Here is a 26,677-nt window from a genome sequence, read left to right as displayed (position 1 = left end):
CTTCCCTCGCCCCAAGCAATTGCATGCTCTCCTCTCTGCACTGATGATTCGGGTCAGTCTGTGGGTGGTGGCCATGTTGGTGCCAGCTTGACCAGCAGCAGCGGGGTCGGGGAGAAGAACGAGCGTCTGTCCCCTTCTTGCAAACTGATCACTCTGAGACATGTGACATACTGTGACATGTAACAGTACTCCTGATTGGGGCAAAAGACTGGAGGTGACCACGTAGTGTAACTGGAGGAAGGGCCCAAATAATGGGGCAGCGTCCTTCTCCCGCCCCCCTGCGTAAGGGGGAGGAGTTGGGGCAAGCAAGGGGCAGGAAGGCCGCCAAACGGGGTGAGAATGCCAGTGAAAACAAGCAAAGGAAATGGGCATGTCAGGAGTTTTATAAACCGCCAGGTGTTTCGCTGCCGAAGCATTGCAGTCTAAGGATGCCGGATGACCTAAGGAAGGAGGCAGCAGTTTTTGTTTTTTCATCGAGGAAGCAGCGGAGCAGTGTTTAGAGTTCCGGTCCGGGGACAGCATCGGGGTGCAGACGTACTTGAGGCCAGGTTGGATCGCGGCACGTCTGGGGTGTGTGCAGCGACGCCGTCACGATTGCTGAGGTTGCCTCACTGGAAGCTGAGCTGCGAGCGAACTAAGGAGAGCCATGGAGGTTGCGAGTGAGCGCACTGTAGTAGCTGCAGTGCCGCATAGGAGCTGCGGAAGGAGGAGCGAGGGTTCAAGAGGGGGAGTGAGCGAGCGAGCCCGATTTCCTGTCCCTCGCACTATGGCACCGCGGCATCGCTGGAGGGTGCCCGTTTCTGCGGAGTACTAGTTCACGCTGTACATTGCAGAGAAGCTTGCAAGCCGGGCCGCCTAAGTGTGAAAAGTGTGATGAGCCAGAAAACGCCACACCACTGCCACCGCTCCCATTGCAGCCTCAGCAACCGCCAGCGAATGCGTCAGTGGACATCCTACAGGCAGAGATCCGGACAAGGATGACCCTGTCGCCGGCGGGAAATCCCACGGCACCTGGGCCATTGGGGGAATCCCCCAGCAAGAGGAGAGTCCATCCTCCACATCCTTGCCACCCTTCACCACCATCCCCTCCTCCAAGGGACGAGACGGAATCGGATATGGTGGCGACGGGCACGAGTACGTACGACTGAGGGGACCTGCTGGTGCCGAGGGCCTCGCCACCCATCGAGATTGGCTCTTTTCACGCCATGATCGCCAGGGCCTCTGAGAAGTTTCAATTGACCCCCGAGGAGAAGGAAGGTTTCCTGTACCAGCACTGGGAGGCCAAGAGGAAAACCGTACTCTGTCCCTCTGATGAACATTTGGGACGAGGGGCCGACCCTCATAAAGAACCCGTCCAGCGAGGAGAGACCGGCACGAGAAGAAATACAGGGTGCCGGACTCTGCACCCAAGTGTCTGCGATCTCACCCGTCCCCGGACTCCGTAGTCTCGGCTGTGGGGATAAAGTCATCCTCTGGATCTTCGCTGTCAACATCCTCTGACCCCCCCCCCCCACCCCACCTCCCATGGACGGTGAGGGAAAGAAACTGGACGTCATGGGGCGACGAGTGCTCTCGTCGGCTGCGACGACGATCAAGGCGGCCTATGCCTTAGCCATCGTGGCCCGTTAGGACAGGGAGCTGTGGTTCAAGATCGCTCCCCTCCTGGACTTCCTGCCTGACGACAAGAGAACGGAAGCGCTGGAGGTGGCCATGGACATCGCCGACACAGGCGATACTCCAAGGGTTTCGGCGGTGGCTCTTTGTCCTACTGTCAACCACCCCGCTCTCCGGCCCAGGAAGCCTACAGGGGCCGCAGCAAGTCCGGAGGAGGTCGTTGTCATTGCCAAGGTCCCCAAGGCGGCACCGCCACAGCGCCACGTCGGGCCCCCACCCACGCACCCCGGTAGGAGGCCGGCTGGCGAATTTCGTCAGCGGATGGAAATCCATCTCCACTGACCGTTGGGTGCTGGATGCCCCGGCCCATGGGCACACCCTGGAATTTCAATGGAAGTGCCTGCGCATTCCACCGGTGGCCAGTTAAGGAAAACCAAGTCCCTCAACTTCTGCTGGAAGTACGGGCCATGTTGAAGAAGGGCGCGATAGAACTCGTCCCAAAAAGGCTCTGGGCTCCGGCGTGTACTCCAGGTGCTTCCTTGTCAGAAAGAAGACTGGTCGTTGGAGACCCATACTAGACCTCTGCTGCCTCAACAAGTACATCAGGTCCCAGAAGTTTCGGATGGTCACCTTGCAACACGTGCTGGGACAACTGGAAGAAGGGGGTTTCCTGTTGTTGCTGGACCTGGAGGATGCCTATTTCCACATCCCCATCCACAAGGGACACAGCAAGTTTCTGCGCTTTGTGGTCCGAAGGCAGCATTAACAATTCAAGGCCCTTTCCTTCAGATTGAAGTCGGCACCAAGGGTTTTTACCCAGTGTCTGGCACCAGTGGCGGCGCGGTTATGCCTGCAGGGGATTCACATCTACCCCTACCTAGACGATTTGCTCATCTGAGCGAAGTCAAGGGAGACCGCTGTCGAACACACAACGGGGACCGTCCAGCTGCTCATGGAACTGGGGGTCTCGATAAACTTTGCGAAGTCCTGCTTGGTGCCATTGCAGGATGTGCTGTTTCTGGGGTTCCGGCTCAACACGGTGTCCCAGTCGGAGGAGAGAATCGCAGTCATCCTGGCCAAGGTACAACGGCTGTTGACCCTGAGGACCGCAAGGGTGAGGTCCATCAAGTCCCTCCTCGGCATGATGTCGTCGTGCATTTACCTCGTGAACCTGTGCAGGCTGCGGATGCGACCGTTGCAGGAGTTCCTCGACGCCCGTTGGATCCAGGTATTGGGAAACTTCGAGGACAAGATCACCCTTGACGAGAGTTTCCGTCGGGCGATTCAGTGGTGGGGTGTCCGTGTGCATCTGTCGGCGGGCACGGATTTCCAGACCCCCCGCACCAGGAGACGATCACGACGGACGCATCCCTGGAGGAATGGGGTGCACACACCTGTCGTCTCCACGCGAGACCTGTGGCGACCGGAGAAGTCGTTGCACATCAACGTTCTGGAGCTACGAGCCGTGTTTTGGGCCCTCAAGTCTTTCCTTCTGTCCCTCAAGGGGCAAGGTGGTGCAGATTTTCACACACACCACCACAATGGTTTACATCTGGAAGCATGGGGGCACCAGATCCCCAACGCTTTCCAAAGAAGCGCAAGGCCTATGGAGATGGGCCGTCGTGCAGGAGATGTTCCTCGTCCCGTTTCATCTGGCAGGAGTGAAGAACACTGTGGCCGACTCTCTCAGCAGGGAACTGCGCTTGTGCCATGAGAGGGAGCTTCGACGGGACCAAGTGCATCTGCTATTCCGACGATGAGGCAATCCCCAGATCGATCTGTTTGCGACGGCGACTAACACCAAGTGCCGGAGGTTCACCAGCAGGTTTCCCCAGCCGGGGAGCATGGGGGGATGCATTCTCCGTCCCCTGGGACGGCCTGTTCCTCTATGCGTTTCCCCTGTTGCTTCTGCAACTCATCAATCAACTCGGGCGGTGCCGGTGCAGGATGATCCTCATCACCCCGGCGTGGCTGAGGCAGATATGGTACCCGGACCTTCCGGCGGACGTAGATCTTCTCACAAGGGAAGGAGGGACGATTCTGCACCACGACCCAGGGTCGCTGAACTTTCAGGCCTGGCTACTGTAGCGCTAGAGTTACGAGGATACGATATCCTGGCGGACTGCAAGGAAGTGCTTGCCAAGGCCAGGGCTTTGTCTATATTGAAATGGTACGGGTATAAGTGGAAGAGGTTTGCAGTCTGGTGCTGTGCACAGAAACTCAATCCTCTACGGATTACGGCTCTGCAGGTGCTGCCATGCTTACTGTCGCTGGCCAAGGCTGGGTTGGCTCATGCTTCCATCAAGGTTCATCTGGTGGCTATCTCCCGCTACACCAGAACTCCAGGGCGGTCTTCCCTATGGTCACACCGCCTGGTTAAGGAATTTATAAAAGGACTTTTCTGTTTGTTCCCGCCGGTGAAGGCTCCGGCCCCGGCGTGGGAGCTCAATGTGGTGATGACTAGGCTCATGGATCCCCCGTTCGAGCCTATGCATTCGGCTCTGCTGAAGTTTTTATTGTGGAAGACTGCTTTTCTTGTGGCCATCACCTCTGCACGACGAGTGGGAGGGATTCGGGCTCAATCTTGTAAACCACTGTACTTGACTTTCCACAAGACGAGGGTGGTGCTGCAGACGCACCCCTCCTTCATGCCCAAGGTGCTGACTTGCAACTCAACGAGCCCTGTTTTCTTCCTGTCGCCTTTGTCGCCAGCTGAGAGGACTTTGCACTCGCTAGATGTGGCTAGAGCGCTGAAGTTCTACGTGGACCGCACAGTGTTTTCGGGAGACATCACAGCTGTTTGTAAACTTTGGCCCTGTGAACCAAGGGAAGGCCCTCTCCAAGGCTTCTATTTCCAGGTGGCTCTCCGGCTGCATCACCTATTGTCACTGGTTGGCAAACCGACCGTTGCCTGGCCGCGCAAGAGCCCAATCGACTAGAGTGTTCGGTGCAGCTACGACGTTCCTGTCTTGTGGCCCGTGCTGGACATCTGCAGGGCTGCTACGTGGAGGTTGACGCACACCTTCACAAAGTTTTACTGCGTCAACGGGGATTCCAGAGAGGAGTCCAGAGTCGGCCAAGCAGGAGGTAAGAGATGCTTAATGTTGAGATGTTGAAATGTTTAATGTTGAGCCTTGCCACCTCCCGTGGTTGTGCATGTGTGTACTGCCTTGTATTCTTTATTCATAAGCATGTGAATCCATGCCAGACCCCATGCTGGAGAAGGAACAAGTTACTTACCTGTAACTATTGTTCTCCAGCATGGTTCTGGCATGGATTCACATGCAAACTCTCCCGCCTACCCCTCTGCGCCTCTTTGCTTGGTCCTACTGCCACTTCACGTGCTACCAAATCTGAATATGGCTGCCAGAGGAGGGGCTTAGGTAGAGGGCAGTCATTGGATGGGGGCAGTGAGCCAGAGGCCAGTGATTGGTTGTTAGGAGAAAGACAGTTCAGAACTGAAACTGATTTTCTTTCTTTACCAAGGATTCCCATCCTGACGACGGGGAATATTCATAAGCATGTGAATCCATGCCAGACTCATGCTGGAGAACAACGGTTACACGTAAATAACTTGTTCTTTATCAGCACGAGGAGCAAGCAAATTGCTGGAAGTTTGGGGCAGGGTATTGCCCCCTTAGCAACATTTGCAAATTCAAGCATGCATGTGACAATTGTGCAGGGAATCGCAGCACGTCGTCATGCGATGGAGGGGAAAGAAGAGTAGTGGCCCAAAACCCAAAGCTCATGCTAAGTGCAATTGAGACCCAGTTGCCCATGCCTGTGCTCCTGCCTAAATTGATACCACACTTAAATACGGATCGCAGTAGCGCTGACGCAAAATTGCCTTGGGAAGGTTTCAGATGGGGGTGTGTTATCCCTTACAACGGTGCCAGGGGGAACGGGGTTGCAGACAATCTAGAGTCTGCATTGAAAATACCGGAGGTAGTGGCGCAGAAAATTCCCTAAGAGATTAAGCTGGGTAGGGTAGCGGGCCCATTTGCTACCCTGCCTTTGAAGAATTTTGTGGTCTCACCCCAGGGCTTGCTTCCCAAGAGGGAAGAGGGTCAGTTTCACCTCATACAGCACCTTTCCTTCCCGAGGGTGCATCTGTGAACGATGGCATACCTGAAGAGAGTTGTAGGGTTCATTAGTCTTCCTTTGATGATGCAATAGAACCAGTGAGGGTCTCTGGGAGAGGCACATTGATGGGGGAAGTCCTTCAGGCTACTGCCAATTAGCAAGGAAAGCTACCATTTGCTGGGTTTCAAAGGAAAGAACTCTTGCAACAGGTGCTTACCAAGGGGTTGGCCAATTTCTTTTTTTTTTCTAAACTTATTTTTATTAATTTTGTACAAACAGTGTTGTAGCATGGCATTATCTTGCTTACATCATCTTATACACATGACTGTTTGGCGGTAGGCAAAGGCAAAAGGAAAAGGAACAGCCCGATACAAAACCATCAAAAGAACCAAGTAACCATAATAACACGTTTATGAAGTCTTTATGAGGACCGTGGAGGGTGCACGGGAGGCCAGTGGATGAGGGGGAAGCAGGGAGCGTAAGACTGTCATTTTTTTTCAACCGAGGAGTGGGAGGGCGCCATGACCCTCTGGTTCTGGGACCCTGGTAGTAGGCTCTGAGATTCTCTGGAGGCAGAGGGCGGAGGTATGAGGTCAATAGTCCCCAGCCGATTGTCTGAGCGTGCCCCATGGAGTTCAGGTGGAGCTGGGTTATATTTCATTTCTCCGGCCTCCTTACTAGTCCTGGTTGTCTGGCCAGCCCAGGGAATTGTTGTGTATAGTCTATGAATGGAGCCCAAGTTTGGTAGAATTTGTCCCTGTTCCTGAATCGGAGGGCAGCTATTTTCTCGGCCGCTATTCTGTCCCAACATTTCGACCACCACATCTGCGTTGATGGCCCTTCTGGGATTTTCCAGAGCCTTGCTATTGAGATTTTAGCCGCAGTTAGCAGGTTGGAGCATAGCTCTGCTCTGTGGCTTGTCCGGGGAAATTGGCCTCCACCTCTAGCTCCAAGTAGGACCACTCCAGGGTCCCATAGGATCGTAAGGCCGGTGATAGCTCTGACCTATTTGAGTACCAAGTTCCAGAATTGGGTGGCCTTCGTGCATGACCATAGTAGGTGGAATAGAGAGCCTTTGTCCGGGCATCCTCTCCAGCACTGCGGAGGGATCGAAGGATTGCATTTGTTGAGCATTTCTGGGGTGAGGTACCAACGGTAGCATACCTTGAATGCCCCTTCCTTATTGGTTGTACACTTGGAGCTTCTATGGGCTCTATCCCAGATATGGCCCTATTCCTCAGGATCAATGACTCTACCTAAATCTTTCCCATTTGAGCATGTAAGGCTCCTTGAAGTCTGGGTCGGTTCTTTCCAGCAGCCTGTAGAGGGTTGATATTTTCCCTTTTGGGGGAGTGGCTGTCAGGGTGCGCTCTAGGGCTGTGAGATCACTGCTGCCGTAATTTTTCATACGGTTTCTTGATAGCCAGTGCCTAGGTTGCGCATACCTGAACCTCTCCGTCTCAGGAACCTTGAATTTTGCTTTGCAGGCTTCGAAGTCTAGGGGGTTCCCGTTCTCAAAGAAGTCTTGGACCCTCTCCAGCCCTCCTCCTTTCCAGCTGAGAAAGCTATTTGGGTTAGCCCCTGGGGTGAAGTCAGGGTTTTTCCAGATGGGTGGAAGTGGGCCTATCGTGCTGCCGCATTTCCAAAGACAAGCCGCTTTCCTCCAGCACTGGAGCGTGTTTTCAGTTGCTAACAGGAGATTCTGTGCCGCTGGATCCGTTGGTCTCTTCGTATGTGGCAGGGAGCTGATCGGGCTCCAGGCTTCCTCTAGCTCCATCCATCGTGGTTTCTGGGAGATGGTGTTCCATGAGAACGCATGTGAGAGCTGAGATGCCAGGATGTATCTCGCTATGTCTGGAGCCCCAAGGCCCCTGCCGCTCATCCCCGCAACATGATCCTTCTCAGGATTCGCAATTTCTTCCCTTCCCATATGTAGTGCATGACGTTCTTCTGCAGCTACTGTGCTGCTTTCTTCGGGATAGATGCTGGCAGGGCTGTGCACTGGTAGAGCAGTCTCCTTAAATTCATTTTTAGGGATGTTATTCTCCCAAACCATGAGATCTCTTCCTCCAGCGTGACAGGTCATTTTTGAGTTCTTTGAATAGTAGAGGGAAGTTTGCTGTATATATCCTGTTGGGTTTGTCTGGGAGTTGGACCCCAAGGTAACTCAGGTAGCCTCTTGCCCCGGGTATTGGGTAGTCCCTTTCCAACCCTCTGATCATTTCCTGAGGCAGGTTGATGCTCATTGCAGTGGATTTAGAGAGATTTACCTGGAATCCTGATGCCTCCTTGAATTCTGCCAATTCTGACCATAGCGCTTTCATGGACTCCTTGGGCTGGGCAAGTGTTAACAGGACATCGTCGGCGTGAAGGGCCGCTTTATACGATTGCTTGTCGAGGTTTAGTCCGTGAATGTTTGGGTTGTGGTGTATTCTATTGGCGAATGGCTCCATTGAGAGTGCAAATATGGGGTGGTAGAGGGGACACTCTTGTCTAGTGCCTCTCCTAATCCTGATTATGTCCGATCTAGCTTTGTTCATTCTGAGTCTAGTAGATGGGTGCTGGTAGTTGGCAAGTGTCCATTTTGTGAAATTTGGGCCAAATCCATAGTGCCGTAGTGTTTCGTGGCTATAGCCCCAGTCTAACATGTCAAAGGCCTTATGTGCATCGTGTTGGCCGAGTCAATGACATTTGTTTCTTCTGGTATTGTCGTGGACGTTACGGCCCAGCATGAATCCGGTTTGGTCCGGGTGGATGATCTCTGGGAGTAGGCGTACCAGTCTGTTCGCTAGGATTTTCGTGAATATTTTGGTGTCGTTATTTAATAGGGTGATAAGTCTGTAAGAGGCGCATTGTTGTCTGTCCCTTCTGGGTTTCAGGATGAGGACTGTTATTGTTTCCTCCATGGACGGCGTGGTGCTTCCTGACAGAAGGAACGAGTTAAACATTGAAGCCAGGTGAGGGGCGAGGATGTAGGCGAATTTCTTGTAAAATATTGCCAACAGCCCATCTGGGCCTGGGGTTTGGTTTTTCAGTGTTCGGATGCTGTCACTCACTTCTTCGGTAGAGATTGGGTCTTCCATTAGAGGGTTTGCAGGGGCTGGTTGAGCCCCCGGTAAGTATCGGAGCTGTGCAGATTTTGCTGTGGGAGGCCCTGACATGATGCTCTTGTGGTGTTCTGTCATGATTTCCAATTTGTCTGTTAGTCAAGCGAGGGTTACCTTGGTTGTCGGTTAGGGATTGGATATAGTTTCTCGACTGCAGCTTCTTGAGTTTGTGGGCTAATAGCCTGTTTGCTTTGTTGCTGTTTACGTAGTAGAATTGTTTTGTGTAGGTTAATGCTCTAGCTGCTCTGTCCACTAAGTGCATTTCCAGGGCTGGCCTTCTTTGTGTGCCCTCTCTTGAGGTTGTTTTCTGCCTCGGTAATCTGCACCTCAAGTTGGTCTTTTTGTAATTTGTTCAGCCGTCTGAGCCGCGCCGTACAGTCCGCCGCAACTCCCGTATGACCAGTTTCATTGCATCCCAGATGACCGGCAGCGGGGTCTCCGCGGTAGTATTCTCTCTGAAGTAGTTCATGAGGGCTTCTGCCCTTTCCGTTCTAATGCCGAGGTCTGTTAGGATTTGGTCTTGTAGTCTCCAGTGGCGTTGAGTCGGTTCTGGTAGGCCTTGAACACTTAGCTTCATTGTGACCGTAGCATGATCCGATAGTGCTCTGTGTCCTATTTGGATCCTTTCTACACAGGGAATGAGGATGTTGGAGAGCAGCAGTAAATCAATCCTCTAGTGCCCAAGGTGGGCGTGTGAGAAGTGGGGTTGGCCAATTTCTTGCACTTATTTTGAAAAATGCAGTACTTTATTGGAGTATGCATTGAAGCAGAGGGCCCAGAGCCGGGTAGTAATGCACTACCTCGACAACTTGTTCATTGGGACAGAAGGGACAGATGAATGTGGTGATCTCATGAACAGGTTCCAGTCATTGATGGATGAGCTGGGGGTCTCCTTGGCTAAAGGGAAGACAGTGGGCCCACTCGCAAGCCTTACATTCCTGGGAATAGAGATGGACTCAGTGGAAGGCAAGTCAAGACTGTCAAAGGACAAAGTGGTGAAGCTTAAAGAAACGATCAAGAAATTGAGGGGCTGAAGTAAGGCCACTTTGAGGGAGCTGCAATCATTGGCGGGGAATTTGAACTTTGCGGCTAAGGTGATCCTCGCAGGAAAAGTGTTCGCCAGGAGCATTGAACTAAAGACTGTAGGGCTGCAACACACTTCCCAGCACGTGCGGCTGGGGGCAGAGGTTATTGGATCTCAAGATGTGGGATGGTTTCCTGGATGATTTCAATGGGGTACTACTTTGGCGGGAGCAGTGGGCTACTAATGAGAAACTCTGGCTTTTTACTGACTCTTCAGGCTCCCACGATTTTGGGGCTATTCTGGGGAACGAGTGGTGCGGGCAGGCCTGGCCGGCAGCATGGCCTCAAGAGGGAATTACCAGAGACATCACTTTGCTGGAGCTGTTTCCTATTATGGTTGCCTTTAGGCTATGGGAGGAGTCATTAGCAAATAGGGTGATTCTGTGGTCAGATAACTTGGCAGTGGTGCAAATCATTAATCAGGGGATGTCCAGCAATTTAAGGGTACTGAGGTTACTGAGGGAGCTGACAACAAGTCTGCTCAAATTGAACTCCGAGGTAAGAGCACGACACATTCCAGGAGTGAAGAACGTGGCAGCTGACTCTCTCGTTTGCAGCGGGCAAAATTTCGGAGGAACTGTCCGGAGGCAAGCAAGAGGAAGACCCCATTCAAGATTCAGTGGTAGGGCATGATTGGGGAAATCTGAGCTCACTGATCTACACAGCCCTGGCGTGGGGCACAGCAAGGAGGTACGGGGGTGCTGGGAACGATTCCTGGCATTTCAAGAGCAATTTATTACGGAGCACCAAAGGGGATCGCCTGTTTGTGTCTTTGTCGGCTGGGGATGGCGGTCTGGGAAAAGCAGATCCTGGATATCTTACCATTTGGCAGCGATGGCACACTACTATAAACTAAGGGTAAAGCCTGATCACACCAAGGAGCATTACATCATAATAGCAATGAAAGGTTGGGCAAAGCAAACTGAGAAAAAGCTTGACGCAAGGCAGCCCATTGATATTGTTAAATTGCAGAGTTTAATAGAAACTCTGCGTAAGATTTGCCGTAGCGAGGGGGAAAAGGATTTTGTTCACATCAGCTTTCACCTTGGCATTCTTTGGAGCCTTCAGAGTGAACGAGCTGGTACCTGAGGGACAGGGCTCTGGGTTTTTAAGGCGGGAGGATGTGCAAATATCAAAGGAGCTGGTGTGCATTTATTTAAGGAGGTCAAAGACTGATCAAAAGGGGAAAGGGAGGACAGTCACCCTTTATAGCATACAGGGGAGCATGGTGTCCAGTAGCGGGCTGACCGCTTACCTACAGGAGAGGCAACAGGCTGATGCAGGGTCAACTCTATTTTTGCACAGGGATGGCTCAGCCCTGAGCAGGTTCCAATTCAGGATAGTGATGGACATGGCTTTGAAAGGTATGGGAGTGACAGGTGGGGTGTTCGGAACACACTCTTAGAATCGGGATGGCTACATCAGCAGCCGAGCTGGGCATGGGGGCTGAGGCAATCATGAGAATCGGGAGTTGGAAGTTGGGGTGTTTTAGGAGGTACATAAGGCTGGACAAAATGTAATCAAGGAGGAAATTAAACAGGGCAATGGCCACGTTCTGCAAGGGCAGGGGATTCACGCAGATCAGGCATGGTCTGATCAACTAAAAATCACCAGAATACTATGAGAAGGGCGGCGTACATTTGTCACAAGCAAGCATCGATCTGTTCTTTTGGAATTGGTGCACTAAACTGCTGGAATTATAAGATAAGCAAGGGGGGAGCCACGGTAGGCGTGGACCCACCTTTGGCGTGGTGGTGTTTTGCGACCAGTGGTGCTTTACAGACTGCTAACGAGCCGTGGAAAAGCAGGAAGGGTTTTTGCTCTTCTCGCAATCAGCGCCCCTTTGAGGCCTAAGCGGCAAGGGCGCTGGAGGTATTGATGAGGGCTTGGCTTCCCCCAGCAAAACGGCACTCCACCAGCCCAGGAACACATGCAAGGGCAGGTGGGGGTTCAGACAAGAATGGTTGGGGGAGCTTTGGCCTACAGTGGACTTGGTTGGGAAAGGAGGAAGCAAGGTTTGGACACGGAACAGTCGGCTGGTCGCCGTATCTTCAGAACTATTTTCAGAGTTTGCTTTGCGGTGTTATGAATCTTGTAGCTATTAGCAATGTTGTGAAAACAAATCTGCTGCCTTTTATGCCAACAAAGAAGGAATGTCTCATTCTGCACCTTTTTCCCTAGTGGGGTAGCAGGTGTGGCGAATGGAATAAGCAAGTATGTTGATATGAGTATGGACAAATGGCCAGGTTATTTAAACAAGCCACTATAGGATTACATCCTCGTAGTACAACAAAAATGTACACTTAGTGCATCAGTCATTGTATGGGAGAGCATTTCCTGTTGTCATGCCAACCACAAATGCTGCTTCTTGGAACCCTTCTTTACTGTAGCAATGGTGTTGGCGATATTTTGGCTTACTCCAAAGAGCGTTAAAACCAAATCTGTTTAGAATTGTGTAAAGCGTGCTTGCGGCTTACCTGCATCTTGAGAAAACAGCACAAAAACGCATCCATTATTTTGGTTTTTAAAAAAAAGGATTTTTAAAAGGCGGGCCAAGGTCAAATAAGAGCTCTTTTAAACGATTATAAAGTTATTAGAAATGTTTTCACCCTCTCCTGCAGATCATTAGACACCCACAGGTGCCCAACCATGCTGGCAGAGTATGCCCCAAAATAAATATGTAGGAGGGTGTTAGGCAGAATCCTGTGCCGTGCCCTTAGGGACCACTACACACAATTAAGACTACAGGTGGCAATACAAGTTTTACCTTTGGTACAAGCCTGTACTACTATGTCAGAGTGGTAGCATTGACTGAGCAGCCAGGGTTATCTCAAGAGTATATGAGCAGTAGCAGAGATTACACAAAGGGACCACAATTACTGTGACTCAAGCAAACACTGACTCAAGGTTTCAGGTAGAAATATATAAGTACATTTATTTTTAAACCGTTTGTTATGAACACAACACTTCTATTATACTCAATTAAAAACCACACGTTAAATATACAACTAACCAATTCACTTTGTATAGTAAGTCTCAAGGTAGGTACCCTGTGCTTGAAAGAACCGGTGTTACGAACAAAACACGTTACCGCGAATGATTGCGATCCCTTTTTGACAGTTCGGTCTACTAAACAAACGCGTATCCGTGACATGAAATGCTACCGGGGCAAAAACACCCTTAGCACCTGAGATACCCAGAGGGCGTTGGAGGCAAAAATCACAGGCAATATTTTGGTTAGGCAGGCAGAATCGAGAAACACTCAGAGACGGGAGTTCAAAATTCAAAGAGCCAGAGCTAGGGTCGAAAGACACCGGGGCCAGTTGCCGAAGATCACACGGTCAGACAGTTCACGATTCAACGTAGCCAAAAGTACTTCGATGTTGTCAATGTTCGGAAGCAAAAGTTATAAGAAGGAGGGAAGACAAGGGCAAGCCTTGGAAATGAAGAAAAAGGGATTCACCCAGTTTCCTCAACAAAACACAGTACCTTGTTCCAATGGTGCAGCTGGTGCCCTGGCAGTTGTTCCTGTTAGTTTCCCGCAGACCCACGATTCCTGGAGCTTCGTTGGGAAGGACGATGTCTCAAGGGGGTATGCACCACACAGGGATGAAGCCGGCAGCAGCAACAAGGAATAAAAGATGTGCTCCTTAAAAACAGAACAGACTCTTCAGGTGGCTATCCGGACCACTACAGCAGTGTGCAGCGATTTCGACCACGGAAGAGGATCCTCTGGCTGTAGAAGATGAGCTGGTTATCCCCACCAAGCTCAAGGGAAGAAGACTCCGGACTGGATCTTCTGAGTCGTTGAAGGGCAGATAGCTCAGGACTGCAGCAGGGCTTCACTGGGACGGGGTAGTTGCAGCAGCCGACGTTCTCTCCGCTTCTCTTCGGTTCCTTGTAGTTCCAGTGGCGACTCTCTGACTTCTAGCTCAAGACACCTGCCTTTTATGCGAAAAAACCCCCATTCACGCAGCCTAGCTGTCGATCACCCAGCAGGGGGGTTGTCCAGCCCGGACAACTACCCTGGCCAATCATGACAAAGTGCGACTTGGGTTTCCTAGAATACCCTGTGCAGGTGGTGACTAAACCCCTCCCTCACATTCAGCCCACCTAGACACCCAGACGCCTTGAGGAGGGCTTCTGAGCAGAAGCCCACCAAAAGACAGTGAACAAAGAAGGCGAACCTAGTTTGCTGCGCAAAGTAAAACACAAGAAGGACTTTAACAAAAAGAAATGGCGAATAAACCCAACTGGAGCCAAAAGAAAGACGATTTGGTCAAGTGGGTTTATGTTCAAGGCTAATATAATAGCCAAGAACAGTACCACGTTTATCTAATATAATCGCGGTAGAAAAGTTAGGGTAGATACCACTGCCACCAGCCAAGTCTAAATGTTAAGAGCAGAACAATGCTCTCGGAGGTACAGATAAAAAGGGGTACGAGTTAACCCTTTCCAGTACTCCATGGAAGATGGGGTGTACTGGATCTGTGGTAGATTGACTAAGTAAAGTTAATGGTAACGTTACCCTTTTCTGGGGGACAGTAGTCGCCCCAAAAATGGAGTCGAGGGAAGTCTCAAAGACAACCCTGTGCCACGGCACTGAAGGTGATGTGTGTGACACAAAAAGGGGGCTACTGAAGTGGTGTACTTCAGAGTCCACAATCACAAAAACAGGTAGAAACACATAGCAAAACCCAGGTAAGAGTGGGGGAAAAGCTCTCACTCTTACCAAATGGAAAATAAACTCCTGAAGTCCAGCAAAGCTGCTGGGGGGGGGGCTCACTAGGTGAGGGAAATTAGCCATAAATGAGAATTCTCCCTAACAGTATTTAATCAAACGGCACACACCTTCTAGTCCCAGAACGATATAAGGAAGATCTATTTAACAGGATTTGGCATAGCAATGGCTAGGGTTAAAATCTTTCTTGCAGAGAGCATTACTGATCCAGTCAAACACATACCGCCCCATTAACTCAGTGTGTGGGCGGTAGTGACAGGTATCGTGACAAAGGGTATTCGCTAAAGTGCTAGCAGTGGTGGCATCTCGTCTCCAGAGGTAGAGCATTTGTCTTCCTCTACGTAGAGGATTGCCTCATTCGAGCATACACCCTGTACTTTGTGTTGGCACATTTGTGCCCTGAACTTGAAGTAGTACGTTTCTCCATCTGTCGCTCTGATTCCTGCGAGTGGTCTTGTGCACCCGCCTGGCCAGTCCTTCGCTCACGAGTATCGGGTGGCGAATGTCCTTCATATGGTGCAAGTCTATCAGTACCAGAAGCTGGTTCTGCCTCTGCCTTTCTGTGTCTTCTAGGTCTAATGGCCTCCTGCATCCCATTGTTGCCGGAGGCCCAATTACGCATGATACTGCTCCAGTATCTGCTTCGAAGTCTCTGGTCTCAGTTCCACAGTGACATGTCGGACCTCTTGTAGGTCACAGACTCTGTCTCAACCCTGGCCCCTACGGAAGGTGGTCGTGGACACTTCCTTGAAAGGCTGGGGTACACACCAAGATCTTAAAATGAGCATCCTCTGGTCCCTGATGGAATCTCAGGAACCCATGATCTTGCTGCAGCTGCCTTCTGTGCTAGGCAAGTCTGTGTTGATCCTAACCAACGATGTGGCTATGCACCTCCTCAACAAATGGGCTGGTATGTGATAACATCTGTGCAGAGAATCAATGAAACTGTGGTTCTGGGCTATGGAGAACTAAGTGTTGGATGATGCCTATCTTGCTGGGACACAGAACATCCCTTGAGGATGAGCAGGTAGACTTCGACCTCCCAAGTGTGGGAGCACTTCCAGTAAATTCTGGAGGAGATTTACGCCTTCTGGAAGACACCTCAAGTGGACCTCTTGGCTTTCAGTGAGAACAGGAGGTGAGAGTTGTCAAATGAAACTTGGATCTCCTTTATGCGTTCATGCGGATCCCCGCCATTCCCTCAGTTCTCAGGAGACTGCAGGAGTTATGGTCCGCATTCAGTCTGATCACTCTGGACTGGGTCCAGAATGTTGTACCCAGGGCTTCTTGGCATGTCCATCTGCCCTCCCTGGCACCTCCCAGCAAGGGTAGACCTGCTCTCCTATCGGATATCCAGGATGTGCACCTTTCTGGTCCGAGACCTGTCACCAAATCTTTCAATGCCTGCACATACTCTACCTTATTGACTTGGTGTCAGGAGAGCAGTCTGGACCCTTTTTAATGTGTCCAACTTCCTCTGACAGAATTGCCTGCTTTTCTTGGCCCGGACTGGTTAACTGATGGTTTCTGATGGGAGCTCGTTTTGAGCCCCTGCAGTCATATTCTACAAGACTGCTCCTCAAGGTGATTTTCCTGGTGGGCATCTGTTCGACAAGAAAGGCAAATGCTCTGTTTATTAAACCACCAAGCTTGGTGTTCTTCAAGGAGAAAATGAATGAGATTGAAATTTTACTTCCTGCTCATGTAGTCCGTTTCATCTCAGAAGGTCCCTGTTTTTCCTATTTCTCTAAGATGGAGAGTTTCCATTTGCTTGACCTTGTTCCGGCCCTCACCTACTATGTTTCCCGGATGAAGGAAATCGGGAAAGATGCTCACCTCTTGATGAGTTACGCATTTACACGTGTGGGCATGGATGTTACTAAGCCGAACTTGTCCAAATGGATAATTCTCTGTATGGTACGATTTGGCTTGAAGGATGTGTCTGATGGTATCGGGGCTAGTTTAACTGGAGGCTTAGCTGCAACCTATGCCCTGCTGAGAAGGTGGTAGGAAGCCTCTGTTTTGGACATCAGTCAAGCGATGTGGGCTTTGCTTCACATGTTTGCCAAACATTACTTTCTGGATTCTTTGTCGGGGCAGGACAATTGCTTAAACCAAGTAGACCTCCATAGTTCTATGATGTAGGGGGGTGGCTTCTCGCTATCTTCTCTCCATCCAGAATTCTGTACTGCTGTCGGAGTCTACCTAATATGAGAAACCTGTGGGAAGACAATCCATTTGTTTGCAGAACAAATTACAACTCTTGGTAATGTTTTTGCTAATGGGAAAGGCATTCCCCGCACAGATTCCTCATTACCCTCCCAGCCTGCCCACCTTGGCGGATAGCTCATACACCTAATCTATTCACTGGCCCGCAGTTTCTGAGTGCTAGGGAAAAGGGTAAAACTGAGATCATGGGATGCAGGGACTCCATATGTGCAGGCCCAACGTCATGTCTGCCGTCTGGGCATGCAACATCGCCGGGCTGTGCAGCACTGCACCCTCTAGTGGCTGAAGGTTTCCATCGGCAGGCAATGGGGAGAGAATAAGTACGATGAGGAATGTGCGGGTAGGACTAGTTCATCAGAAAGAACATTACAGAGAGGTAAGTCATTATTTTAGGGGGACAAATGCAAATTCAGCTTGCCTAGTAAATAGTGTATTTTCATATTTTGCTTGGGTGGGTGCATATGAGGTAGAAGGAAGCGGCTTTAGCACTTGCTGCACAATAGTCTTTCAAGAATTTGTGTTGTAAATCTGCTCATTTCCATGCAGCAAAAGCTGTTTTGGACATGTTGCCTCTGATAAAGATGTGGACAGGTGCCCAGACGTCTGATAGACCACCAAGGTCCCTATTCTCAAAATAATGTGTGCAAGTGATGGGATGTGTATGTGCATACCCCTCACGTGTGCCAACATTTTTTGCCAGAATTCACAAAGGGCATCTGAATTCGTGCATCAAAGATGCGCCCATTCAAATGCCCTGTTCCTCTCTCCCGTGTACATATCAGGGACATTGCTGCGCATTTTAAAGTTCAACGTGAATTCACTAACGGGGTGTGCTTTCAAATAAGCAGAAGGTCAACTCATTCTCCTGTTGGTGGACCGGTGCAGGGGCGTGCGCAACTCATAACAGGGTCATTTCTGACTATGTTATGCATTTGATTTTAAGAGGAACAGCAGTGGTATGACAAGCTGCTGTCCCACTTTGTTTATATCTCCCAAGCAGGGATAGAAATGGTTTAGTCCATTTTTGAGCATTTCTCATTGACTGGCCCTTTAAGGCCTAGTCCCTGTGAAATGAGAGCCCAGCAACCACGTGAGTAACTTATGACTCCAATGTATGCAAGTAGTTGGTCTGCTGCAGCTCCACTCCAGAGAAATCTTTTTTTAAAAGAGCGTATCCTCTGTGCTGTTTTTATTGGCCCGATTAAAAGACTCTGACCCATAGTGATCATTGGTGTTGGGATATGTATCCAGTCTACAACATACGTGAAGCTGCTTGGCTCCTGGACCTTTGTACAAGCTTGTTTCATGTGCCATCTAATAAAATCTGGTTTGGGGACATTTGGGGCTATATCGAGAGAAAATGTGATAAGATACAACCTGTTAGTATTTGACCATTAGTCTATTTAATGTAATGCGAAAGAAGGATGAAAGAAAATAATCACTACTGATGTGAATGAGATTTATGGGCTCTGCCTGTAGGGTGTAACATCCGCTATGCATCCATTAAGCCATGATCTGTTGGTGTATCTTTTAAAATCCCCAGCAAATGGATCTTCCTTGAATTTTCCAAGATTAGATGAATGACATTTCAGTGGTCTCCTCCCATCAGCACAGGGCACAGGCCTATCTCAATAAGTGATTCAGTAAGGATTTAAAATGTGGTTTGTCGTCATTGGGTGCATATAGTGAGATACATTTATCTGGTGTGAGCCTGTCTGCATCTTCACAAAAACGTTCAGGGCTTTCACATCCTTCCAAGTTGAAAGAACTTTGTACCAAAGTGATTTTTTCTATAATAAGGTTACCCTAGTTTCTTCTCCTCACTTTCCGCTAGACAGCTATAGATCACCTGGCCAACCCAATCCCTGCAGATCATCTGTCTTGAGTAGTATTTCGTAGAGAAGAGCAATATCCAGTGTTTTCATTTTCAAGAATTGCAAAACGTTTTCAGATTAATGACATTCAGTGACCTTATTCTAAATTATAACAAAGAAAGACGCCTGAAAAACGGCCCCAAGATCATCAGAAGGCTGCTGGAGACAGGATGGTGGAGATGGCAAAGGAAAGACAGAAGAGATCAAAAGGAAGTCAAGTGGAAGAATCAAAGGTGGGAGAGTGAAAGACTAAGATAATGCCCCACAACAACCACACTGCTTCACAAAACCACACAAAACTGTGCCTTTCTTTCCCAAAAGGGATTCAGGCCTAACGAAACCAAATATTTGTAGAATTTTGGAGTAGAACATTGTGCAGCATTGGATATCTACCAAACAGTGTTCAACTGTGTTCTACGCTATTTGAGATGATTGTGAAGGGCTTCATGCAATCTTGTTTATTGGTGTGAAGGCTGTGAAATTATTGAAGGGCTTACAGAAATAGGACTGTCCCTGAGTAAGACCTTTCTGTGGGTCGAAACGTGTGTTGGCTGTTCAGTTTATGGAAAGATATATTATCCATGAAATTTCATTTAATCGAAGATTGGATTTATTGACTATTGTGTCAATCAGATTTTGTTTTATGTGTTAAGACAAATGCCTTTTTGGCAAAGCGCCCCACTATTTGAAGAAAAATATCGAAGTCTATACACCTAAGCGACACCTTCGTTCAGTTGGTAAAAACCTATTAGTTGAACAGAAACACAGGCTCAAATCCGGTATGGGCAGATCATTCACAGTAAAGTCGGCTCAGATTTGGAACGCCCTTCCGATAGCACTGAGAAGCCAAGAAAATCACCTCCAATTTCGAAAAACTCCTGAAAACCCAACTATTTAAATAGTCTTTCTTGATACCCACTGGAGCCAGAGATCAGTATGTCCAATTAATTCTATACCCATTGTGTGTCACAGCGCCCTGATGCCTGCGGGTTTACGGCGCGATAGAAGCATATAAATAAATAAAATAAGAGTGTTCGTAGTTTGGCCGCAAGTGACCAGTTTTTATTAACTTGTGACTTTGGGCTTAGGTCACACTTTGATTCTGGCTAGTGCCTGACCACCTAGTTACATTTAACTAAGGTGCATTTGTTTAATTAATTGGTAATGCAGTAGATTTTTGGGTGGATAGCTCAACTAGGTACTAGCCCCCCTTCAATTGTTTAACAACCACAGATAGTCTCTTCTCTTACTTAGGAGCAGATCTCCTCATTGTGAGCCGTAATCTGAGTATAAGGTAAGGAACAAGGTTTCTGAGCAACCCATCTAGGACATCAGTCAAAATATGTCAGTTTCTCGATGGAGGCATAGAAGTGTACCGGTTATTGGGACAATGTGTTCTACCTATGGAGGACACGCAGCAGACATTTTATTTTAAATCAACCCACCCAGCAGAACCACTTTGGGGGTATACATCAGCTACTCAGAACGTTCCTTGACATAATTTATCCACTTTCCATCACCGCATAAGGATTCTGGTTACTCTCTCCTTCCGGAAGACATAGGAAACCTAGAATTTGGGCTGCATGTCCAAAAGGACTTTGAAGATGGCTGGTACTTATTTGCACTGAAGGAAGTGAAGGCGGAAGTGGTATTTTCAATTTCCATTGTAATTGGTTTTTGTAGAGAGGACCTCTGGATTTTTAAAAACACCTGCCGCAGCCCTCCTAGCGCAGCTGTGCATGGAAAAAAGGGCAGAGAAGATACTGTGTTTTGAAGAGATCTAACAACAGCAGAATGTGGAAGCTGTGGCATTTCGACAGTCTATTTCATTGTCCCTGACGATATGTCCTGAAAATAAAGCATGCAATATGGAAAGAATGGGCTCTACAATGTACCCAGCAGTTGCCCCAACCATTAGGCTTCCAACAAAGCAGTAATGCTGACCAGGTAGGATAGAAAGCTGATTCTCTATCTGCTAGCAGGCAAGAAAGAATTTGACCAAGACATTCTGCAAGAAGGCAAACTTGGTTCCAAGCAGGCAGTGAAAGCAACCTTCGTCGTAGTGGATATTGGGAATCCATAATATTAATAATGGACAAATCCTATAGCGGGAGTCATAGTTAAAGTTGCTTGCACTTCAAACCAGGCATGCAAGTGAAAGTCCACAATATTTCTTTCTGTAGTGTACAGAGTTTTGGGAAGGAAATGGAGCTTTCTAGCTAAAGCGTTGGGTTGGCTGCACACCTGCAGCTTTTCTTTCGCTCTGGAATAGCCCCCATAGAGGACAACAATTAAAAGTATTCTTCTAGTCTGTTGCTTGTAGCATTGAACATGGCCTCTTTTTCTCAAACTGCTTGTGTAATGCCCTTCTGAGTTCTGCCCCCCTTATGTGACAAATGGGGGGCAGAATATTGAATTTTTCCTCGAGTTGGAGAAGATCACTGCAGACCAGGGGGTGCTATAGATTTCACATTTAGTGCATACCCTATACTTTGTGCATCCAGAGGAGTATTGCCCCATCACAACTTCGGAGTAGGCTAAAGGACAATGAGACCAGTGGGTGCTGCAAAATCTACATCTTGGGCATATGCTTGAATTCCAGCACAACCTGGTATTGCATCGGTCCCACACAGTGATTCACTGTTATTGCACATTATTTCTGATCATAATTCACACCCTGTTCTTCAAATAAATACAAATACAACATAACCTCGCTGTGAATGCTCAGGGAATAGGTCAAAGAAATATTTGGTGAATCTAAGGAGAGATCTCTCCCAACAAATCATCAAGTCTGGGTGCGTGCTCGTAACATTTCCTAGTGAAAACGAATCAATGACAGCCAGCTTCTCCATAAATCCATCAGATATCAGTTGTTCAGAATTCTCATGCCATTGGTCCCTGGAACCACAGGATGCCTTTACTGCAATTATTTACAGACACTCGGCCAACAGCCTGAAAAACATCAGGTGACTGTTTTTGCGGAACATCTACCAGAGATGCAAAACATTCAAACGGAACACCTCAGCAGGACAGTAATGGAAATTCACGAGTGAGAGCTGCATCGGGCCACAGTTGGCTGTATATTTCAGGTCTTCTAAATGTGCCCTAATGCTCCTTCGGACACATTCCCAAACACCCAGTTAACGTCATATAGATATGTTTGTATGGCCCCAGTCATTCTGGGAAAAGTAGCTCTCAAATCTACTAACGGGTACTAGTTGGCTGAAAACAATTTTCAACCTAGTTGTATAATTGCCAGTTTAGGTGGGTAAAGAAAAAAGGTGACATGGGGGAACCAAAGTCGGTAGTAGTGAATACGTTAGGTAATTGAAGGAACTAGTCAGCATAAAGACATGTCCACTAATTATATTTTGAAATATCAGGAACACGTAGTGACAAATATGTGAATCTGAGTGTGTTGCAAGTTATTTGAACGTTTCTGAAATAAAATGGATATTTGAGTAAAACATGTTTTTTGAAGTAGTTTGTACTAAACTGTTTTCTCATTTTTATCATAGGGAAGCATGTCATCGGGACATAGTAAATCTTCAAGTAGAGATGATAAAGCAGTTCCACATGCAGTTGGTATGTATGAAATACAATTATCATACATATAATTCAATAGTCACCTGAAGAATAAAGTACAATATTTAATGTCCAAAGACCTAGAACACATTTGATCAAATTAGGTCTGTTTGTTGGGTGATTATTCTCTCTATTTAAATGCACCTAGGCTTTGCTTCTTTAGCCATTGTGCTTGTAGGTCAGCACCAGTGTTGCGTGAGCTGCAGGGTATATTTGTGTGTTCCCAGAACCTGGTGTATTGTCCTCGAACAAATGTGTAAACATGTGTGTCCTTTATCGGACTCAAACCCTCAATTTAAGTCTGCAGGTCAGGAGTGTGGACAACTTCATACTTTTCCTTGTGCCTTTTGCTGCAGTTTTATGTGCAGAAAGAAGTATTCCATTTCTACTTCACTCTCCATCAAGTGACCTTTTGTTTACAGATTCCAGGTTAATTAGCAAGACCTTTGTCTACTGGCGAGGAGTAATCGGAGCATGCCAGGATATCCCACAAATGAGCGAGAGCAAGCACATGGTTCCCTAATAGAACATGCCTCCACCAGAAGTGAATAGGTCGAGTCAATTTCCTTTAATGTGCAAACAATACAGTTAAATAAGCAGTGGTCTATAGTATTCATGAGTTTGCCACTCCGCAAGGGGCAATGTTGGGTGTAACACTCATGCATTTATTATTTTGTTTATTGGCATTTCAAATTTTATAAACGATGAATATATTCCCAATTCACCTAAAACCCACCCCTTACCCTCTTTCCTGAACACCCTCCCCCAACCGCTATCATGTAATGTCCACAGTGAATCAGTTTATACATTTCCTTCAATCTTGCAAAAACTGCAGTACCATTCCCCATTCTTTCGTGAAAGCCTGTTGCTCTCCTTGGATAATATGTCAACTACTTTAAGGCAACAAAGTTCCATACCTTCACAAACCAGTCATGAACGTGTGGAGGATCTTTCTTTTCAATGTTGAGCAACAACCACTAGAGCTGACACCCTTAAAATAGCCTGAGCTTTATGTTTATGTTTAAGCCATTTTCTTTCCTCCTATGTACCAATTCCCAACAGGATATCCTTTGTGTGAGCCTGCGACCGTATTCCAAATATACCTTGAATGTATTTTCTAATGGTTCTCCAGTAGTTAGCCATTTTAGGACAGTCCAACCAAATATGTAGCCAGTCGCCCTTTCTGTTACATTCCCTCCAACATTTATCGGTGCTGATTAGTTTAATATTGTGAAGCCTGTGTGGGTTATAGTGCCATTGTAACACAGCCTTATACCATGACACTCTAATCTGCAGAGAACATGTTCATTTCGGAATATGTCTCCATAGTGTTTGCCATTCTTCGGTAGATATCGAAATTCCCAATGTCTGCTGCCAGTTCTGTACATATTTCAGGCTACCTTCTTGGAGGTCCTCATGTAATAGTCGATAAAGATTGTAAATTGGGGTTTTCTCTCCTGGGCATGTCTCCAATGCAGATAGGGTTCTAAGTGCCGCCCGCAGCTCAGTTTTTACATTGTTCAAACTGAATAAAGTCCATGCCCTGAAACATGTCCTTGATTTTATTGCATTTCTTTTCTTTCCATTTAGGAAAGGATCCCTTTTCTAAGCCAGGTTTGAACTGCGGGTTATTAAATGCAGGTGAGAAAAGGGGAGGGATATGTAGTGATTTGGTATTGATTGACCGCCCTGTCCCAAATATTTTCGACCAAGTTAGTAATTTCACTAGCATGCATATTCATTGGGCGGTCTTGTTCAGGAAGCCAGAGCAGTTGCAGAATATGCGGACCGCAAATTGCCTTTTCCATTCTAGCCCACATTTTCTCTGTCGTTGATGATGCCCATTCTTTCAGCACCCGTAGGTGTGCACCCTGGTAATATTTTACAAAGTTGGGAATTGCCAGGCCCCCCCCTTGATAGTTGGAATCATTAGTGTTTTCATTGCTACACGTGGGGTTTTATTGTTATAAGTAAATGTAGAAATCAAACTTTTTAATTCCTGAAAAAAACATTTGCGATACATATATAGGGAGAGCCTGAAAGAAATATAGCACCTTGGGTAGTATCTACATTTTTACAGCAGTTATCCGCCCAAGCCAAGAGATCGTTAATGGGCCCCACTGCAACAGTAAATGTTGAAGTTCTAAAAGGAGAGGGGGAGGGCTGTTTTATTTATATATTGACTGTAGAGAGTTGGTTAAGTACACACCCAAAAATAAAATGTTATCTGTTGCCCATGCAAATTTGGTGTTTATGGCCACCTGGGCTACTTGAGGGGGATGTGAGAGATAAATTCAGTATTTCCGATTTAGTGAAGTTTATTTTCAGCCCTGCCACCTTACCAAAGGTATGACCCATAGCAGTGATTCAACCGGATCTATAACCGTGATCAGCATATCATTGGTGTATGCCATTATTTTGTTTTCTGTCCAAAATGGTATCCCTTGAATTTGATCCGATTGTCTGATTTTACTCAAAAAAGGGTTCCAGGTGTATTGCATACAAAAGAGGGGATAATGGGCATCCCTGCTTCGTTCCACGACGTAGCATGATCAGAGTGGATATGTGACCATTTATTGACCACCTAATCTTGGGGTCTATATAATTCAAATGTATCATGTTCAAGAAGTTGACCAAATCTCTTAGCCTCAAGTTTCAAACAAAAAAGACTGATCCACCCTGTCAAACGCTTTCTCACCGTCTATTGATGAGAATAGCACTGGTTGTCTATTCTTGCTTGTTTTGTACAATCAAGTGACAGGCCCTTCTGATGTTATCATAAGTTTGTCTGTTTAATAAACCCTGATTGATCCGGGTGGATTAGGGACAGCAGAATATCTACTAGTCTGTTGGCAAGAATTTTTGTATACATTTTTGCATCAAGGTTAATCGGGGCAATCGGTCGATATGATCCGCGTGCTGTGGGGTCTTTAGATTTTGGAAAAAGGGATCATTTTAGCTTCCTCCATAGATGGCGTTATATGACCAGTTTCTTTAAATGAGTTATATAATTTTTCAAGTCTAGGGGCCACTATAGATTTATACGTGTAAAACCGTTTGGGCCTGGGGCCTTATTTATAGGAAGACTTTGGATTAATGTGAAATTTCTTCGGTTGTTATTCACGTACCAGGGATGTAATAGTTGGAAGCTTTACTGAGCGTAGATATGTATTTTCGGCTGTAGGGTTGGGATTATATGATTGATAAAGTGTGGAGTAGAACTCCATCAATTGTGTAAGTATCTGTGGGGTTGTTGTAACCAGAACCTTGCGAGTATCTTTTACTGCTGAAATTGTGCATGATGCCTGACTTTGCCTTACCTGTCTGGCCAACAATCGGTCCACTTTATTTGCTTTTATATAAAAGATGTGTTTCGCGTATAATAAACCTTTTTCCGCTTTTGATGTTTGCATAAGCTATAGTCTCCGCCTGACATTTCTATATGCCTTTTTTATAGCTAAACTTCATCTGTTAAAATTGTTTTCATTATTTTCTTCAATTCACTCTCCAGTTCGGACTCCATAGCTATCCGTTGTTTGTCTACAGGCCCCTTCTGAGATTAGTTACCCGCGAAGCGTAGCCTTAAAAGCATCCCATGGTATGTTTACCGCTATCTCACCAGTATCATTTAACTCAAAACATTCCTCGATCTTAACCCCTAATTTCTCCCTCACTACCGAATCTCCAAAAAGTTCAGATGGGCAAACCCATGACCATATCCTCGGTATTGTCCCTGGAAAGATGAACTGCAGTTCCAGAGGAGAATGATCTGATAATGTGATCGGATGGATCTGTTTTTGTAATGTAACCCTGCAGCCTGGATGACAAAATATCTATACGTGAGAATGATTTATGGACATAAGAGTAATATGTGTAGCCCTCTCATCCCTTTCATTGTTATCCATATATCCGAGATCGCTAACTGCTCTACTTTAGTTCGTAACCCTTGTGAGGGAGGGAAATGTCCGAATTGGGTTCTCGTGCTTCTGTCCATGCATGGATCCCAGGCCATGTTGAAATCACCAAATATTTGCCGTTCCCCTACCATGAATGTTTCCACCTCTGCTAGTCTTCCTCAAAAATCTATCCTGGCCAGTATTGGGGGCGTAAATTGAGGTTCCATCTAATTTCGCCATCAGGCATCTTAACAACTGCCTTTTTTACGTGGATACTATTATGAAAAAAAGTCAACGTTTCTTTTGGGGGGGGTTCCCCCAAAATCCATCCCTCACCTATTTTTAACTATTCTGACCCCCACCCCCAATCTGCCCTTTCCCACTGTCAAGGAGAATCTTGGTCCAGCGCAGAGGCAGCACAAACTCCTGCCTCCCCTTGAAGGCATTGGCACCTGTAGTACTGAA

At 47.5% G+C, this 26,677-nt stretch overlaps 1 protein-coding gene across 1 annotated transcript in view; it reads left to right on the top strand.

Moving 5' to 3' along the window:
• Nucleotides 1–26,677, top strand: part of NEDD1 (NEDD1 gamma-tubulin ring complex targeting factor) — a 551,712-nt gene that overhangs the window by 405,490 nt on the left and 119,545 nt on the right. The window contains exon 14 of the mRNA XM_069629423.1: nt 22,250–22,316. Coding sequence (XP_069485524.1) covers nt 22,250–22,316 — 67 coding nt within the window. The remainder of the gene's footprint in view (nt 1–22,249; nt 22,317–26,677) is intronic.

Source organism: Ambystoma mexicanum, chromosome 12 (genome assembly GCF_040938575.1).
Source record: "Ambystoma mexicanum isolate Mex_15411 chromosome 12, UKY_AmexF1_1, whole genome shotgun sequence".
In the NCBI taxonomy this organism is placed as follows: Eukaryota; Metazoa; Chordata; class Amphibia; order Caudata; family Ambystomatidae; genus Ambystoma; species Ambystoma mexicanum.
The sequence above is the reverse complement of the archived record's forward strand: the minus strand, read 5'-3'. Positions and strand labels throughout refer to the sequence as shown.